The following is a 19765-nucleotide window of genomic DNA, read 5'->3' on the forward strand; positions in this document are numbered from 1 at the left end:
TCTAGATCACACAGTCATTTCATGCCCAGATTATGCTAATAGTCCCTCTAATTTCATCCTATAAATTTCTGTCTGGTTACTTTTCCTAATTCATATCTCTAAGACAATCTAGGTCTCCTCACTACTCACAAATCTTCAGTGTCTATAGAATAAATCCAAAATCCTTAGCCTACTATTTAAAGTGTTTAAATAAACAATTTGGCTCCCAACTACCACAGTATATATTTTACAGAAATTAATCTTCTCCTACTGCCCAACATGAACCTTCAGGCAAAATATCCAAAAAGACTGTGCATTTTTTTTTTCTTTTCAAGTATTCTCCTTATTTTCTTACTAGCAAAATTCCAACCAAATTTTATGGCCCAGCTCAAATACCACTTTTTCCATGAATCCTTTCCTGGAGGTAGTTAGCCTTAAGTAAAATTGATTTCTTCCTTCTCTAAAGTCATGAAGTATTTGTTTGTGTTACTTATTTTATAACTAAATTGATTACCTTTTATTAGTTATTTTTATGTGATTGTGCCTTATTCTGACAACTAACTTACAGTTAGAAGGGCACTAGCTAGAGGCCTATCAAACTTATTAGCTGCACAGCAACCATTTTTTTGTCACAGAACAAAGTAGTACCTGCAATTCCTTAGTTTCCTGAAGCTTTCTTTTTTCTGCTTGTTCAAGTTTTTCTCTCCATGCTCTTTTCAGAAAGAAACAAAGTCATTAAGGTAAATATTATAACACATAAGAAAGAACATTCTGACCATAAGAAGTACTAAACACTTGAAAAATTACCCAAGGAGTTTAAGGCATTTTTTTTATTTTGAAAGTATTTCAAAATAGAACAGATTATACTCAATTTTTTTTGAAACCAGGGAGATGTAGTTAATGCCTGGAAAAAAACTTCCTACTAGTTCTAAGATTCCTACACAGTAAAAACATTAAAAATTTAAAATAATTGTTCCACCTATGCATTTCTGCTATCTCCTTTTCTTGTTGGTGAAGTTTCATTCTTAAGGAAGTTATTTCTTGCTGACAGCGTCTATATCGTTCAGGGTCAATATTCCGAGTACTTCGTTGAGTGGCTTTCAGCTTTTCAATTTCTGCTTTTAGTTCTAAATATTTTTCAAAAGAAACATGCACACATGATTAATATATGGCACACCTAAAGGTGTAGTTCTTCATTTATACTTTGAAATCGCTTTTTTAATACTTAAAGCATACTTGAATTATAAAAAAATGTATTTTATCTTGATTTTTAATGACATAAAATTTTTCCAATATCTTGATTTTTAATGACATAAATATGTTTCTAAAATAGAAAGTTTGTTCCTTCCTTAGGTGACAAAATCAAAGAGACAATTGTTTCTTTGTTGTATAAAAGAAATTGAATAACAAATATTTTAAGCATGTATGTACAAAGGATGTAGTTTACAAAATAATTTCAGATATCTCACTTATTCCATAGAAATGTTTTCTTAAACATCTTCTGAGAAATCCAAATAATTATGACTAATTATAACTAATTTCTGATAATTGTTTCTAAAATAGAAATTCAAGAAAATAATCTATGATAATTATCTTTCTGTCTAAAAATATGTTTCTAGAGATCTTCCAAGATTGAAAAGATTTATTTGAAGAAGAGTATCATTTGTCCTCATTTCATAAAACTCAGAAGTATCTAGGCAGGGAAGGTCTGTGTTGTACAATAAGAAGTCTATGGTTCTTGCTTTTGCCTAGATCAATTGTTATATGAAACTGCAGGCAATGAGAGCAGGCAACAGGACATGGGAATAATTGTCCCATTTCCTAAAAAGGATCATTCAACAAGGAAAGGTTTTGTTATTTGAAGAATGCATAAGCCAATATATGAAACAGAATTAACAAGTTATTAGAAGAAAATACTTTAGAAAAGCCAATGATACAAATGCAAATCTAAGTTGTGCTTAAGTCACTTAATCAAGCAAGATCAAGTAGGAATGAAAAACCCAAGGATGGAAGTAATGAAAAGAAGTCCAAGAAAAGATGAGGCAGTAGACAAAAATGGGAATTTGTATAGTTTGGAATTCAAAAATATGCAGCAAAAGTCAGGAGTTTCTTGAAAATGACAGGTAAATGAATTAAAGGGCCCAGCATTTCCTGATGGAACATTTTTCGAACTCCCCTTCATTATTGCCTTCCTTAGACTCTTCATTCCTATTAGCCTTACTTAGTTCCCTTATCCTTTCTCTATCTCCCTGCCTTTATCATTGCCAAACACACTGGAATAACGTTAAAATCAGGAACTGAGAAAAAAGTCTTTAACATTTTTATAAATCATCAATTTCAGTTTTGAAATTATTTATGAGGCTAGCATTACATCTATTACATTTATCTAGATAAATATGTTGATAGAAAAATATTCACCTCTAATTAACTTGGCATTCACATCTTCATTTACTTTGGCAATGTTGATTATCAGACCGGCTTGTTTAGCATATCGAAGTGTGCTCAATGTTTCTTCTATGCTACTAGCAGCTGGACTAATTGTAGCAATCATTGCAGTTTTTGAATTTCCACCTAAGCTTTCTTTTAACAACCTTTAAAAATAGAAGTCATAATCTTTACTCTAAGAAGAACTTAATAGCAGTAATTTTCTAATAAACACAAAATCAAACTAATATAACATGTATTCTATCACAGATTAAATGCTATTTGGAAGAATTTGAGAATATGTAAATTATATAAGAAGTTCACAAAAAACCTATTTTATCAGCCAATTTTTCATTTTTATCACAAAGAAGTAAACAAATTTTTAAAAGAGGGTTAATTAGAATCCACTTGAGTATTATATATCCTGGTGATAAGTAAGGTGTTAAGTTATACTCTGGACTAATGCCATACAATAAGCGAGTCTTATTTTAGTTGATTCCAGCTCTTGGTTATCAGTCTATAAAATATATTGCCATTATCTAAAAGTCTATGATTTATGCTGAGCAAGATATGTATTGCTTCCTATTTTTTGATTCCTTATTCAGGTGAAAGTATTTTTTTCTTCTTTCTGAATTATACTTTTAAGAAATAAGGGGAAAAAAAGAAATATAAAGAAAAGACAGTTTCCTATTGATATAAATATTGTGCATATCTAAATGTGAAAATTATTTTTAAGAAATCAATTATATGACATAAAAATCATCATTTATAAGATCTGACTGAATCAAATGATATAACAATGCATTAAATTATGTATTTTTAATTTGAACATGTTAAGTAACTTAATTAGCAATGTGAAGTTGATTCCTACTTGAAGGACTTTGCAATATTAAAAAATGTGAACTTAAACAACCCTGATAGAAAACAATTTTTTGAAAAGACTATATTAAATGAACTAATTGAAATTTCATCTATATCCCAAGAAATAATTCAGCTTTACAACAACAACAAAAAAATGTTGAATAACAGTGAGAGGGACTGAGATTCCCTAATAATACAAATGACATTAAATTAGCTTTTACTAAAAATGTTCTGTGACAAAAAACTTCAATATATCAAACAAATGAAACATCATATTAAGTCACTTTATTCCCTTAATTCAAAAAAGTTTTTATTGACTATACTACAAAAAAAGTACCTAGGAGATAAGAAAGAATAAACCAAGGCTGAAAAGAATAGAATGAAAAAAAAAAAAAAGAATCAGAATTTCAGAGAAGAAAGGGATCTCAGAGGCTGCCTAGTATCCAATATATACTTTCTATGATATAATTAACAAATGGTCATCTAGCTTGTGCTGGAAAAACTTCTAGTGAGTGGGAACTTTTATTTCTAAATCAGGTCTTCTGATTTTGAGTAGATCTCAATAGAAAGATTTTCATGACATCAATCCTACAATGGCCTCTACCTAAAAAACTTCCTTTCAATGATTTTAATTTTGCCTTTGAAACCAAAAAAAACATATCTCTCTTTCCCGTAACAGGGCTTCAAACACTTGAAGGGACCTTTCATGAACTGCTTAAGTAGCTTTTAGGAACTACCTAAGCCATTTCTCTTCCAGGAAAACAGTCCCACTTTTTCCAGCTTTCTATGGTACATTCTTTCAGCTCTTCACCATAGAAAAGGTGCTCTCTTGTTTATCCAAGATGTAGTACCTAAGAACTAAACATAAAGTCTACATGTAGTCTGACCATGGCAGAGTATAGGAAGTATTATCCTCTCTTTTGTACTGAACTCAAAATACTCAAATCGATTAATAATAACATTGACTCAGAAGTTCCCTTCCATGATAAAGACTGCGATATATCCATTCCTGACCATCCTCTTGTCTACATATTCCTATAAGTTTCTCATAAAGAAAAATCACCTAATATACTGAAGGTCCTTAACCCAATTTTCTGGCCACTGAAGGAGTACCAAGAGAGTCCTCCAGCTATATTAGTCATCTCTCACTTTCACCATTGCCCTCTTATCCTATTAAAAAAAACCTCCTTGATAGCACATTTTTCTGTTAAAATTCCTCATTAGTTAATTTATTATATTGCCCATGCTCATCAGGTATTTTTTCACTGCCCTCAATGTCACATTTATTTTTAATTCTTCAAAGACTGTTCAATTCTATGTCTTACTTCCATATAGCAACAATATTGAACTTTTAATAGAAATCTTAAAATATGGGCTATTGCTTGCATGAAAAGCATAGCATTGGAAATCCTAGTGTTTTTTTGCTTCTTTTTAATGCATTCTAAGACTGCCTAAGCATTTAAAGTTGCCAAATCACAACATTAAATCACAATATTAAAGTTACAGCCCACCAAAATCCAGATATTTTTCAAATGGTCTTATTTTTTTGCTATATTTCTTCCATCCTATACTTGTGAAATTGATTTATCAAATCTAGGCATTTATCTCTATTATTCAATTGAGTCCACTGATCTAAATCAGGGGTGGGAGAACCTTCTTTCTGCCACAGGCCATTTGGATATTTATAACATTATTTGTAGGCCATACAAAATTATCAATTTATAGAATTCAAGCAGTGGGAGGTTGCTGTACCTATCTTTCAACTCATCATCACCTGGTTGCCTTAGCAAGGCTAGAAAAAATGATTTTGCAGGCCTAATATGGCCCATGGGCTAGACATTTCCTATCCCTGATCTATATGGTCAAAATCTTTTAAAAAATAAATACTAACTCTGTCATCTACTATTAGCTATTTTTCTTAGCTTTGTGTGATCTTCCAATATGACAAACTATGTCTATTCAGTTTTCTGAATAGAAAAGCTAAAAGGGAAAGGCCAAGACCAAACACAGATCCCTGGGGCATTATATTAGAGACTCCTTAGCATACTAACATCTAACTATTAAGAATTATTTTTTGGTTCCATTTCAGAAAATATATACCTTGACTATTATCTAGCTAAAACCATTCCATCTTCACCTCAATTTGTTCTATTCTTTTCCAGTCTAATCATTTTCCTTGACAGAGAAAACAAAAGGAAAATATTTGAGTGGTTCTGTTTTCTATCATAAAATATCATCCCACTCACCCTGTATATGAATTCTAATCTCTTCTCTGAATCTCCTTTCCCACAATAAAGAAAAAAGTGAAAAGAAAAAAAAAAAAAAATCAACAAAATCCCTTGTTTTTGTTGTCATAGTTTTCATCCCTAGCTTCATCCTATTCTAGCACTCCTAATGCTAGTCTAACAAGAACTGGCAATATGTCTTTGTTTCTAACTTCCATACCCTAAAAATTAAGTTAGTTGATAAATTCCCAATATTTAGATATTTCTGCCTTTTCCACTTTAATAGGATTGCTTATCTTTGTCTTTAGAATTTCATCCCATTCCCCCTGTACCAATTTACCCTATAAAAGTTTTAGCCCACAAAATACTGTGCTTCCTCTGAAGCCTTTGAAATAATGGTCTCCTAAAAGTTGGAATCCATTTCAGGTATATACTTGGCTTTCTCCCTCTCAAAATCACAAATTCTAAGACGAACTAATTACTCTTCCTTGAGGGCTCTTATGATTTCTACCTTGGTAACAAATTGGTGAGAATCAGATCTACAATAGCAAAATATTTTTCCTTTTATTAATGTAGAATGAATTTTATTCTCTTTCAATAAGTTTCAAAATCCATGAAAGTACGGTTATTCCCTATAGGCTTCCAAGTGGTAACTCTACTACAAGACATCAATTGCAAAGTCACATCTCTGTAAAATGGAAAAATAGCCCTGTAAATACTGTATGTCTAAACTAAAAGATAGATATATTAATAATCACTGTGATAACATATAAACACAAGTAGTCCATATTATCTTTCAGCTGAATAAAATAAAAATTTAAAAGGTAACTCACGGAATATGAAAAGCTATTATGTGAATATACACACTATTTTCCCCCTTAGTCAAGGAGTTATTTTATATAATATTTTGTACTTCAAAATATACTCACCATGTAAGAACAGATTCACGATAAGGAATAAAAACTCTTTTTCGGTTTGCTTGCTCAGAAAGAGCAGAAATAACCTTTCCCAAAGTTAAGAGTGACTTGTTAATACTCACACCTTCCTAAATTAAAAAAGAGCAGAAGAAACCATAACTGACATTTCACAATAATGTCACCTCATCTGGGTTCCTAAAATAAATGTTTTTAATTGGTTAAATAAAATTTCTCTTCTACTATTTAATTGCCACCTCGATTCTGATTCAAGAGTTCACAAAGATATTACTTTGAAAAAACAGTTACATAAGTAAAAACAACTTAAGATCACAGCTCACATCATACCACAGGAGTATACTCTTGTAAACTGAAAATTAAAATGACTGCCATTTAAAAATCTTGTGGTTTTCTCCAGATGTAACATTCTTTAATATGTTTCATCAAAATGTAAGATGGAAAACACTCACCTTTAGCCGCTCCCCACTAGTCCGTGTTGCTGAACAACGTTCACTGCCTGCCAGATCAATTAGATTTATGCGACTGATAATTCTATGATCATGTTCTTCATCTTCCACAAATTCTGTCTGTAGTAAAAAGATAGTGAAAAATCAATGCTCTAAAATCAGAATCAGTTATCTTTAGGCTAAAAATCTTCAAAAGGAACATAATTATAGAAAATTGCTAACACTTTATTTTTGAAAGTATTCACTTCCATTTTTTGTGATGTGGCAATTTTATCACATAATAAAGCATTCATACTCTACATTCATATAACATTATAGAATGTATAGAGCTTATAGAATTGGGCTCTCTAAATGAAGGAAAAAACAACAAACATCAAAGAATGAATTCATTGCTTTAAAAAGCATTACAAACTATTAGCTATATTGACAGAATGTTCCTCTTGGTCATATACTACTAACTGCCTTCTTTATGTTATTCACTGTATCATATAGCAGAAAAACTCAAGCTTCCATTTCACCTCTGATATATATGCAAACCAGTCATCAAGAAGTACCTTTGTTTGGGTCATCACCAAAGTAAAAACCGAATGTGACCGGGAACTTTTGTCATTCATACCAGTAGCAGCAGTTGCTCTTTGCTTATTTCCCAATTCAAGCCAACCCTAATTAAAAAATTAAAATTAAATTTAAAAAGGAGGAAGGAGAGCAAAATAACAGATTAAAGGTAAAATCAGTCTCATGACATAGTGGAGAGGCTGTAACTTTTAGAACTGGGAGATCTAGATCTGAATCCCTTACTTCCCAGATATGTGACCACAGGCCAATTTCATAATCTCTCAGCCTATTTCATCCTCTTTCATAAAAATAGTACTTGTACTATCTTTCTCAGGGAGTTGTTGTGAAGAGTATATTACAACCTTTAAAGGTTTTACAAATGAATTATTAGCAGAATTGAGATATTTTATCAGTTTTTAATCTTCCTTTTTTTTCTCTCAAATCTCAATTGGATAATAATACTCTACCTTTTAAAAAAAAAATTCTATTCTCCTGGTTTGACATAAAAGATATATTTTTCTATAAGAGGAGCAATATATTTCTAGCTACAAAACAAAGACAATTCACACACACAAAAACTGACCTTTTGTACATGTCATTAATAGTTAAGGAGTTGACAGTTTTATAAGCAATAATTATCTTTGCAAATAGGAGTTGTTTTTTGTTTTGTTTTGTTTTTAAATAAAACAGACATTAAATCTTACCTGGACATCAGAATAAGAACTCACAACATTCCTATTTTTTTAAAGATAAAAAGGAAAAACAGATCTCACTAAAAATAATTCTAATTTTTATTTTCATAAAATACAAATAAGGTTTCAAATATATTATGGCTATGTTCAAATACATTACTGAAATAATTCAGTCTTTATTTGATGTCATTTCCTATTTGACAGGAACACATTATTTGTACCTGACAAGAAATAAAGTAATAGCTCAATCTTAAAGAAAATAAATATTCATTTAATATAATACCCAATTCCCTAAATGTAAAGCTAAAATTCTACATGTATGCTTATCTAATTTCAGAACAATTCTGGGTTTGTTAATCATTCCAATCTCTTAAAAGGTAATTTTGCTCTCCTCCTTAAAGAAGTAAAGGAGAAAAGGCGATGGATGGTTGTTAAGGATCATCTATTTTAGCTTAGATTCTTTTTCCCCACCTCTTCTGGCAGCACTGATACAAGTTCCTTAGAAAAAGTAATGGTAGATTAGAAAAGGAACATAGGAAAGCTAAGAAAATTGGTTATATCGAGAGCTAACTGTAGGAATCATTATTCTAGGGACTCTGGAGGATGCAAAGAGATTAAAAAGATATGACTGTTGTTGGGAAAATTCTATGGATATAGCTTACAAAGAGATAGAAATAGCAGAAAGATAAGCATTGGTGGGGTGGAAAAAGGAATGATGGTCCAGGATATTTTATGTGGGTAAGTAGCTAGGAACTTGGAGTTTAGTGTCCTTGGTATAAACATTTCAAATTCCAAATAAGTAAACCTATTTCTCTTGTACTACTTCTGCCAATTCTTCCATGTTCGAAATCCTAATGTTATCTTTGATTCTTTCTTCTTATATTAATCCTATATTAAATGTTAAGTTTCATGAGAGCTAAGAGTTTTGTCACCTAATTTATATAATGCATTTCTTCCAGTACAAACCTCAACGCTATTCACAGTAAAGGTATTAAACAAAAATCTATTAAATTAGGTGAATAACATTACTCTAAAATGTTACATCTATACACCTAGAATACTAATAAAAATATATTCAGTCCCATTTTTCCCTAATACATTTCAAAACTTACACTGACAGAGCTTCTACATAGGGTCCGGAAACTGGATGCTCTCTTATTCTGAGCTGGTAAAAATTAATAGTAGCATTATCATATAAGTCATGTAGTTATAGAGCATATAAATAAATGTAAAACACAATTTAAAGGCATCATTTTTCTACCTTCTGAATTTAAAGCAAAAAAAAAAATCTAATTTATTTACTCAGAAATAACAAAATATTCTCAAAATTAACAATTTGCAAAACAGAAAGAGTATTCAAACATTAGCAGTTTTTAGAACATGTGAAATTCAGAAAACTTATTTTAAAAGAATTTTTATATTAATCAAAAGTATGCATTTCAAAAAAAAAAATATATTGATGTAACTTCTAGCAGTAGCTACTACAGAACTTTGCACAGGAACAGAAAAACTAGTAAGAACTTTGAAACAAAAGGATTTATGTAATTTTAATAGACTACTACATATTCCCCCATTCCACAGTTTGAATGTGATATATTCTAAAGACTGTCTACTGTCAATATAAGAAAACAGAAAAGAAAAACTACGTTAATGATGTTTAGAAATTAAATGATAAAAAAGAAAGGGACAATAGGTATGCATTTTGCATTCATCATCAAAAGCAGTCTGCATATCAGCTAGTTTTATTAAATTTTTTTTCTTTCTTAATCTTTATTAGGGGATAAATGGAAATAAATTTGGAAATGGATGTGAATATCAACAAAAGGTATCAATTAAAAGACAAAGACAGAAGAAAATTACATGCTTAATGAAAAACTATTATAAATGTGTGCACACACACATTTATTTATGTACACGCATTCAATTTGTTTTTATGCCACAGAATAACTAGACAAATATATTAACCTCTCTGGTATTCAATTTCCTTAGTTGTGAAATGAGAATCCTCTGTAATCCCTTCCAGCTTTTAAATCATATCATTTTTATCTAAGAAAGAATATGTACTTATATTAAAAGAGAATTTTACATGATATCCATGAGATAAACAGTGGATTAATAGTCTTTTTAAAAGAATGTCCCATTTTAAAAATGTCAAGAACATTTTTAAATTATACATTAGTTAGATAACAGGGGGAAAAGTTCAAAGGCTTTTTTTTTTTTCACCCAGCACTCGATTAAAATTAAAATAAGTATCCTAACAAGTGATTTAATTTGTTAATCAATAGCATTATTGTTTAATAATTGTTCAAGAAACAATATTATAACTGTAGCTCATATGCACTGTTTTATTTATAGCATCTTCAAAAACTGAAACTATGTATTCACATCTCATAAATTTAAAACAGATGTGTAGAATAGAACTTTGAATCTTACAGGTTGTTTCTTCTGTCCATTTTCAGCTTTACACACAAGTAAATCATGAATTTTTTCATTGTAGATTTCAAAGAAACTCATTTCAAGGTGATAGGAAACCTAGTAGAAATAGAAAAAGTAAAATTCAATAAACCCTTAAAGCTAGATCCTTAAATTCCTTGCATGGGCTAGCATGTATTAAAATGCATCTATTGTATCAGAATATTATGGGGAATACAAAGTATAAAATACAGCCCTTTTTCCTTGAGAAGCACCAGCAATATGCAGAGCATTGTATAAGATGCTAAGAAAGTCAACTGCAAAAGGGAAATAATAGACATAAAACATAAATTAAAACAAGGCAGTATATGATTAAGGAAGAAAATAAGAGATCTGGGCAACAAGGAACAAGGGATAGTAAGAGCAGAAAAAGATCACTGTAGTCTAGCAACAGTGTTTTGAAAAAGCCTCACAGAGAAGGAACCTGAATCCTGGGGGACTGTGAACAATTAAGAAAGGCAGTCCCAAGAACCAGCACAAAGGAAATCATAGGAAAAGCAATGAACATGAACAGTTGTGAGATAGGAAGATGATCAGCCTTGCTGAAAAAAAAAAAAGGGAATAATGGAAAAGAAATGTATTTGATTTAAAATTCATATATAGATAGATAGATATAGATATAGATATATTTATACATATATATAAATTATAGCATGGATAACAGGAATTTCAGGCATAGGACTTCACACAGAATTTTGTTAGATTAGGAATTGGTCCTCCTAGGTGCACAAGAATTAGTATTTGTAGAGTATAAGATAGTGAAAAGGAATATGGTCAGGTCAATATAATAAAATCAGACCAATATAATAAAGTCAGAGCACACGTTAACTGAATGAAAATGCATCTTTCTGAGAAATTAAATCTTAAAGACAATCCAAAAGATTTTCATTTCAGTTAAACAGTGTTCACTAACTGAAAAGAACCTGGAACTTTTAAGTTATAGTATAGGGAATTTGGTTCAAGCAAATATTAACTGGGATAAAAGAGAAAAGACAAAACACTCTGTAAGAAAGTAAAGTGGAGAAGAAAGGTGTGTAAGAAAGAATTTGAGGGCTTCCTGGAAGGGGTGGTTCCTATGTCCAAAGATTATATTAATTATGCAAACACATAAGAAAAAAATCATTAAAACAACTAGAAGGCAAGACAGGAGGAGATGAATGGGAGATAGTACCTATTGCTGTTTGTGATCAACTGTGATCAATACTTCAATAGATAATATTCCTACTAGTATCCATTCACCAAATGAAATTGAGTTTTGGGAAGATAAAACTAGTCATGAAATGCAAGATAACTTAAGAAAAAAATTGGTGGCAGAAAGATATGTTAGGAAGCAACTATAGTGTTAAAGACAGGAGACAATGAAGGCCTGGTCTTGGTTGGCAACAATAGAACTAAATGGGAAGGAAATCATTTAAAAGACATTTCAAGGAAAGACTTCCAGCCTAGTAACTTTTTAAATGAGAGTAAAAGATAAACTTGAGTATATGGAAGAATAAATGACACTAACAAAGAAATTAGGACAGGGAATTAATTTTTTTTTGAAAAGGGGGTGGAAATATCAAATTTAGGATCTTCTGGTGATGACAGAATAATGTGGTAGAATAGAAATAGCCAATCAATGAATGATAATATGGATTGGGAGGGAGGCCAGAAGTAAAAGCATAGATTTGTCAGTCATCCACATAGACATGATGGTTAAAATGTTGAAAATACATTAGGATTTTTCACACGGTAATTATAACACTGTAAATGGATAGATGAAATGTCAAAAAATCAAAAGTAAATATAACAAAATTATAAAGATCAAGTGGGACTTGAATGAAAAAATGTGAGAAGATATCCTCAAATTCTTCCCTGGAGGGTAGAAGTTCACAGGTTTTACACATTACACATTTTTGGATTTCTAAAATGAATCAATCAGCTTTACTGGCTTTCTTTTTTTCTTCTCCAAAACATACTATTTTGTCATATGGGATGTCTGGGGTAAAGGGAGGATGACAGGGGGAATACATGGGTTACTATGGTGATGTAAGAAACAGAAAATACTAACAAAAATTTATTTTAAAAAATAATATGTTAGTTTTTTGAGTGAGGATCTATAATGTGAAAAGAGTCAAAGACTAACCCTTGAGAAATGTCTGGACCTAGGAGCAAAAGAATGTGCAAAAGCATCCTAAGATACTAGAAATGGTCAAAGTGGTAAGAAAAGAACCAGGAAAAAAAGATAGAAAACTAGGCAAGTGTTAAACATTGCAGATCAATCATGGCTCTAAAATCGAGAAAAGACTACTAGATTAGATGATTAGATTAATAAAAAAAATAATAATAAGACTAAAGCATAATATGTCTATATTGAACCTACAAAGAAAACAACAATACAGTAATTTTTAAAAAACTAGTTGGATTGTTTATTCATAAATCCAATTAAAGAGGCATCCTTTCTTGTCTTTACACATGACACTCTATTTCCATTTTTTGTTATTTCACAAGCCCTTCCCTCCATGCAGAATATACTAGAACATACTGCCCTATTCTGTTGCGCTTCTAAAAATTTCTAGTTTCCATTAAAATTCAGTTTCCATCAAAATCCCCCTCCTACATGAGGCCTTTCTTAATACCCTGCCTCAGCTGCTACTGTCTCCCTACCAAATGACACTGTTTTCATTTTGTATATATATATACATATATATATATATATGTATATATATATATATATATATATATATATATATATATATATATATATATATATATATATATATATATATATATATATATATATATATATATATATATATATATATATATATATTATTTCTTCCTATAGAACGTAAGCTTCCTAAAGACAGGTATTTTTCATTATAGTCTTTGTATCTCCAGGAGCTAGCACAATGTCTGTTATATGATTAAGTGATTAATAAGTGTTTCACTTTATTGTTGTTGTTTGATCTCTGCTTTCCTTGGCACCAATACTTAAGTAGTATGCCACTTCTTTCTCCAGCTCACTTTCTAAATAAGGAAACTGAGGCAGATAGGTGATTCAGTGGACTTGCAGTAAGAAAATCCTAAATTCAAGTCTAGCCTCAGATATTTACTAGCTATTTACCTTGGGCAGGTTCTGTTTGTCTCAGTTAACTCATTTGCAAAATAAGGATAATACGGCACCTACTTCATAGGGTGGTTGTGAAAATCAAATGTGATATTTGCAAAAAACCATTTAACATAGTTCCTGGCACATGGTAGGTATCTATATAAATTCTTGTTCCCTTCTTTACTTGATTTCTCTTCCCAGCTATAGTGAACATACACAATAGCTTAGAGTAACTACATGTCTTAATCATTATATATATATATATCATCAATATCAGAGAAGTTAGAAAGAACAGAGAAGAAAGCATCATCATGATCTACTGCTAGGAACAGACAGATTCCCCAATTTCAGTCTCATTCCCCTCCCCAAAACACACACACACATACAAAACACACACAAATATAACAATAAAGATTTCAAAATAAAATCTGTCTCACTATAATACTTTATTTACTACTGCTATTTGTTTTAATTAGCAAGCTTTCTAGAAAAAGCATACAATACACAAATATTCCAGTCATACCTCTTGTGTTTCTTTTTTGGCTATTTGAGAAAAGAGATCTTCACAAAATCTGGGAATTATCCCCAGTTCTTCCCCAAATCCCATCATCCTAGAAAGAAAACATATTAAAGAAAGATTATACCTTTAAAAAGCAACAACATTTTCTAGTTTCTTTGGCCATGGTAAATTAAAATCACATATTATATTATCCTGACTATATCCTTAAAAAATAAGCCACGAGAAGAAAAACTGAATGTTCAATAGGAATTTATTCTAGTATGAGTGTTAAAAATTCTCTAGTAACTGAGATACCACTACACACCTGTCAGATTGGCTAAGATGACAGGAACAAATAATGATGAATGCTGGAGGGGATGTGGGAAAGCTGGGACACTGATACATTGTTGGTGGAGTTGTGAAAGAATCCAGCCATTCTGGAGAGCAATTTGGAACTATGCCCAAAAAGTTGTCAAACTGTGCATACCCTTTGACCCAGCATTGCTGTTATTGGGATTATATCCCAAAGAAATACTAAAGAGCGGAAAGGGACCTGTATGTGCCAAAATGTTTGTGGCAGCTCTTTTTGTTGTAGCTAGAAACTGGAAGTTGAATGGATGTCCATCAATTGGAGAATGGTTGGGTAAATTGTGGTATATGAAGGTTATGGAATATTATTGTTCTGTAAGAAATGACCAGCAGGAGGAATACAGAGAGGCTTGGAGAGACTTAAATCAACTGTTGCTGAGTGAAATGAGCAGAACCAGAAGATCACTATACACTTCAACAACAATACTGTATGAGGATGTATTCTGATGGAAGTGGAAATCTTCAACATAAAGAAGATCCAACTCACTTCCAGTTGATCAATGATGGACAGAAATAACTATACCCAGAGAAGGAACACTGGGAAGCGAATGTAAATTGTTAGCACTACTGTCTATCTACCCAGATTACTTATACCTTCGGAAGCTAATAATTAATGTGCAACAAGAAAATGGTATTTATACACATATATTGTATCTAGGTTATATTGTAACACATGTAAAATGTATGGGATTACCTGCCATTGGGGGGAGGGAGTGGAGGGAGGGAGGGGATAATTTGGAAAAATGAATTAAAAAAAAAAAAATTCTCTAGTAAGATAAAAGATTAAGTGATGATAAAGTACTCCCCATTCCCAACATGTCTCCTAACCTTGTGGCATTACTTCCACAAGTTTGTTCTTACTGTAATTTATTTAAAGTTTAATAAATATGTAATTTAAAAGTGTAATGAATGTCTGGATAATTGCACATACAGTAAAACTTACGTATATGATTTTCCAGAGCCGGTCTGTCCATAAGCAAAGAGACAAGTGTTATATCCTTCAAAGGCTCTTTCCAGAAGTGGTACTGCTAATGTCTCATAGACTGTACTCTGGCTTGCATAGTTAGGATGACATTTGTCAAAAGACCAGAATGAAAAGTCATAAACAAAATTATAATTCTGTTTCATGTCGGGATGTTGTACGGTTATCTCTTGGCCATTCATGAAAACTACCTGAGATGTGTTATCAGTTTTCTCTCTTTAAAAATAAATAAAAAAGGAAAAAAAAAAAAAAAGATTAATTATCATTTCTTCTTTTTTGTCTGGTATAAAATCAAGACCTTACAATTATTTTAAACATGATTGTCTTTCATAAGATATTCTACTTTTGAAAGTATAACTGATTTTTATATGAGGGAAAGCACATGAAAATGTTTCCTATCACAGCCTTAAGTCTAATTCTTCCTTCTTTTCAGTAAAGAAAAAAGTTATCTTCCATCATTTACAATATAGCTTGGATAATAAGTATCTATATGGAAACCTTACTGTATAAAGTCCTTTTGGTACTTTAATAACTAACAACTTTAGAAAGAAGTTCAGTATGGACCTATTATATATAGAATTCTATCTATGATAAATGCTACAGTGTAAAATGATAGTACTATTTGTGTGTACACATATATACATAAATTTCAATTCTTAAAAACTCATGGATAATTTATCAAATATAATCTATTTAAACACATATCATCCTCTAGTATCAAAAACAAACACTTAAATATTGTATTTTTTCTAATTTTATCAATATTTATCCCAAGGCCTTAAATTCCTTCACTACTTTTTATTAACAATTTTTTGTACTCTCCTATTAAAATGCATTTTAATCAATATTTATTAACTCTCTCTATATACCGAGCACTAAGTGAAGTGTTGAGGACACAAAAGCAAAAGCAGAAGAGTCCTGGCCCAAGGAGCCTGTGTCGAAATGGTAGACAATATGTAAATACACAAAATATAAGATGTAGGCAAAATAGGCAGAAGCAGCAAAGGCTGAAATATGTGGGGAACAAGACCTGATCAAGATGATACTTGAGCAAAGTTGTAAACTAGAGAATACACGAAGCATAAGTAAGGAAGCACAGAGACAAGAAATAAAGAATAAAAACACAGTAGCAGAAAGGCCAGTATTGTTGGTCCATACAGAAATGTGTAAAAAGAGCAGAAAGGCCTTGTGAAATGGTGAAGAGCCTTAAAATGATTTTAAAAGGAGTTTATATTTAAACCTAGAGGAAACAAGAAAAGAAGGAAGGAAAACAAGCCTTTTATATCAAGCATCCTAAGTGCCAAACATATACTTTACAAAAATGATCTCTCTTTAACATTTACAACCACCTTGGAAAATAAGTGTTGTTGTGCCCATTTTATAGTTGAGGAAACTGAGACACAACAGTTGTCCAGGGTCACATAGAAAGGTCTGAGGTCAGACTTGAATTCATTTCTTGCTGACTTTAGGTCTGCTGCTCTATTCCTAAGCAAGACATCCTTTGCCAAAGATTTTTAAAAGCACTTATATTCTACACCTCTTAGTAATAGTGTCTGTTAGTTATCCATGTTATTGCCTAATAGAGTTGGTTCATGAGTAAAAGGATGTCTTACATAAACTTTGTATCACACCTATTGTTTAAAGCAATGCTCTGTTTAGAAAAGGGGCTTAATAGATATTTGTTGAATGACTGGAAGAACTAGAAAAATACTCTACCTCTCTTCTTATTCATTTGTTGTTGAACAGAGCTAGAAGACATGAAACTGTATAATAATTCGCACAGATGTTATTTTAATTAGGTTTTAAAGAATGTGGAGGAATTCAAAATACAAAGAATATTCAATAGACCTGCATAAGGTACTATGTAAACAAGAATATGAAGATTGAAAAGGGAAAGGAATAATAGCCATGCAACTCCTTGATTCCCTAACTTTCATTCCTGGCTTTTAAGGCCCTTTAAAGTCTGGTTCTACTCTAGTCAGAATAACTTGCAACCAGGCAGACCTTCAAATTCTGCATCACATACTCATTAGTTCAATGAGCCTGAGAAAGTATTAAACTTTGTCAACCTCAGTTTTCTCATATGAAGCAATTGGATCCAAAGGCCTTGAAGTCCCTTCTGACAGCTGTAGAGCTAAGACCTTGTGATCCTACTCTTCTCTAGGAACACTACATTGTAATCAAATTGGACTATTCTCATCTCCCAGATATGCCCTATTCTTTTCCATTTCTACAGCTTTGTTCATACAGCTCTATACATGGAAAAAAAAAAAAAAGACTCTTTTTGCTTGCCAGAAATACTTTAGTATCCAAGACAAACATAAATAGATCTAAGAACCAGAAGGACTTTGAATTTCAGTGTCTACTACTCAATCACAAGTTGAGTAACCCAGGGAAGTCATTCTATCACTCAATGCCTGAATTTCCACATCTGTAAAATAGGAACCAAAATAATTCCATTTCTACCCCAAAGAACTGTTTTAAAGAAAGTACTTTGTTAAATGTAAATTGCTTTTAAAATGAGTTTTATTTTTACTTGCCAAAAGTAGATAAAATATAAATTCATTTGTTATAATCATTTTGGATTTTCATGTCAAAAGTGCATACATACCTGCTGCTGAAAGGTCTTACTCGTACAGCCACCGTCACTTGACTATTTTCTACCTTCAAAAGATTTGATTGTCTATATGTGCTCTGAATTGTAGTTTCTTCTCTCAATAAAGTATTTTCTTGCGATCTTTCCCTTTTATTTTCAAGGAAAGAGCTAGGTGTGCTTTTTTGTTTTTGCACAATCTGAAGGCATGTCCTGTTTTTTGGAGTTGACAAAGCTGTGATTCTAGCCTGTGGAATACTGCTTTTTGGTGTAAATTTGCTTTCTTCCATAATCCACTGTCTGGGTGTTTTTGGTTTTTCCATACTTCCAAACTTATTATTTAAAATTTTTGTTGTTTCCTTTCCAACACTTCTATTACTTAAATTTCCTGTTGTAATTATCTTTACATCAGATGAGTTCTGCATAGGCTTCATTCCTGCTGAGTGTCCTAATCTACTAACTTCATTCTGATTTTGGGACTCAATTGCTTGAAAAACAGAACATCTATCATGTAAAAGGTTGCCATTTTTTGCCCTGGGAATTGAACATTTTTCATTGTTTTTTTCATCAATAGGTTGGTTTTTTTGTTTTATATCTTCAACTACAGATGAAACAGATTTAACTAAAGAGAGTTTATCAGTGCTTGCTGTCTTTACATTTTTATTGCTCTGTTGCAAACCAGATTTCTCATTGTAGATTCCATCTGGCACATTTTTACTTGTCTTACACTTTTCCAAAGAGTTTGTGGTTATCCGACGCTGCAATGTAAGTCGTCCTGTTGTTTCTTCCTGTAGCTGACTACCAAGCAAAGGTTGTTCTTGAATTTTTCTAGTTCTTCTTTGGAGTGCCAACTTGCCTTCCAAGTTAGGTGTGAGAGGCACTTCTTGTACTTTTTTACAGGCTGAAATAACATAAGTCCTATTTACTTCTTTGATTTTATTCAGAGATTTTAACAACGGATCATTATTTTCACACTCTGAAATCTCTGATTTCATATGTTGCTTAAGTCTGCTGCTTTGGGTAAGGGCAGTAAGTGATGAGTTATTTTGTGAAGATAAACCAAGAGCATCGTGATTTTGAACAAAAGTTGTATTGTATATTGACATATTAATAACAAATAGTCTTTTAAAAAGGACTCAAGCTGAGGAATTTAACTCTTTGAGAATGTTTATGATTTCTGGTCTTTTCTTAATGACATTTTAAAAAAATCTGTCAGATTCAAAGAAGGAAAAAAAATTAGATTTTAGACAAACTTAAAAATATTTTAGTGTATAAAGAATCCACACTTTATGGAAACCATACTAAGCATATTAGTGAGATGCTATGAGAAAGGAATAAGTGGGTTTCAGCAAATAATATCCTACAATCACATTTTTATTGTAACACAAACAACTGAAGGTATTGACCAGGGTTCTCAAACTATGGCCCAGGGCCAGATGCCTCCCGCTGAGGACATTTATGCAGGCTGCTGGGTTCTAGATCCCACTCTAGTGGACTGACTTTGGACAAACTTGATTTGGTAGGACAAAATACAACCTTAAAGATTCTCTTCAAAAGGCATCTCTCCTGCATATTTAAATCACACAAGATTTCTTAAAAGATACAACAATTTTTTTTGAAAATTCTTTTATCATATCAATAG

At 31.5% G+C, this 19765-nt stretch overlaps 1 protein-coding gene across 2 annotated transcripts in view; it reads right to left on the bottom strand.

Annotated features, from left to right (window-relative positions):
• Positions 1–19765, bottom strand: part of KIF14 (kinesin family member 14) — a 58876-nt gene that overhangs the window by 37198 nt on the left and 1913 nt on the right. The window contains exons 3-14 of one of the 2 annotated variants that reach the window (XM_074308717.1): positions 18142–19332; positions 15492–15746; positions 14204–14291; positions 10551–10649; positions 9230–9282; positions 8130–8160; positions 7425–7532; positions 6874–6990; positions 6419–6534; positions 2398–2570; positions 959–1106; positions 628–691 (exon numbers count right to left, since the gene is read on the bottom strand). In XM_074308717.1, coding sequence (XP_074164818.1) covers positions 628–691; positions 959–1106; positions 2398–2570; positions 6419–6534; positions 6874–6990; positions 7425–7532; positions 8130–8160; positions 9230–9282; positions 10551–10649; positions 14204–14291; positions 15492–15746; positions 18142–19229 — 2340 coding nt within the window. In that variant the 5' untranslated portion in view covers positions 19230–19332. The remainder of the gene's footprint in view (positions 1–627; positions 692–958; positions 1107–2397; positions 2571–6418; positions 6535–6873; positions 6991–7424; positions 7533–8129; positions 8161–9229; positions 9283–10550; positions 10650–14203; positions 14292–15491; positions 15747–18141; positions 19333–19765) is intronic. The other variant, XM_074308718.1, reaches the window with a different exon arrangement.

Source organism: Sminthopsis crassicaudata, chromosome 4 (assembly GCF_048593235.1).
Source record: "Sminthopsis crassicaudata isolate SCR6 chromosome 4, ASM4859323v1, whole genome shotgun sequence".
Taxonomy (NCBI): domain Eukaryota; kingdom Metazoa; phylum Chordata; class Mammalia; order Dasyuromorphia; family Dasyuridae; genus Sminthopsis; species Sminthopsis crassicaudata.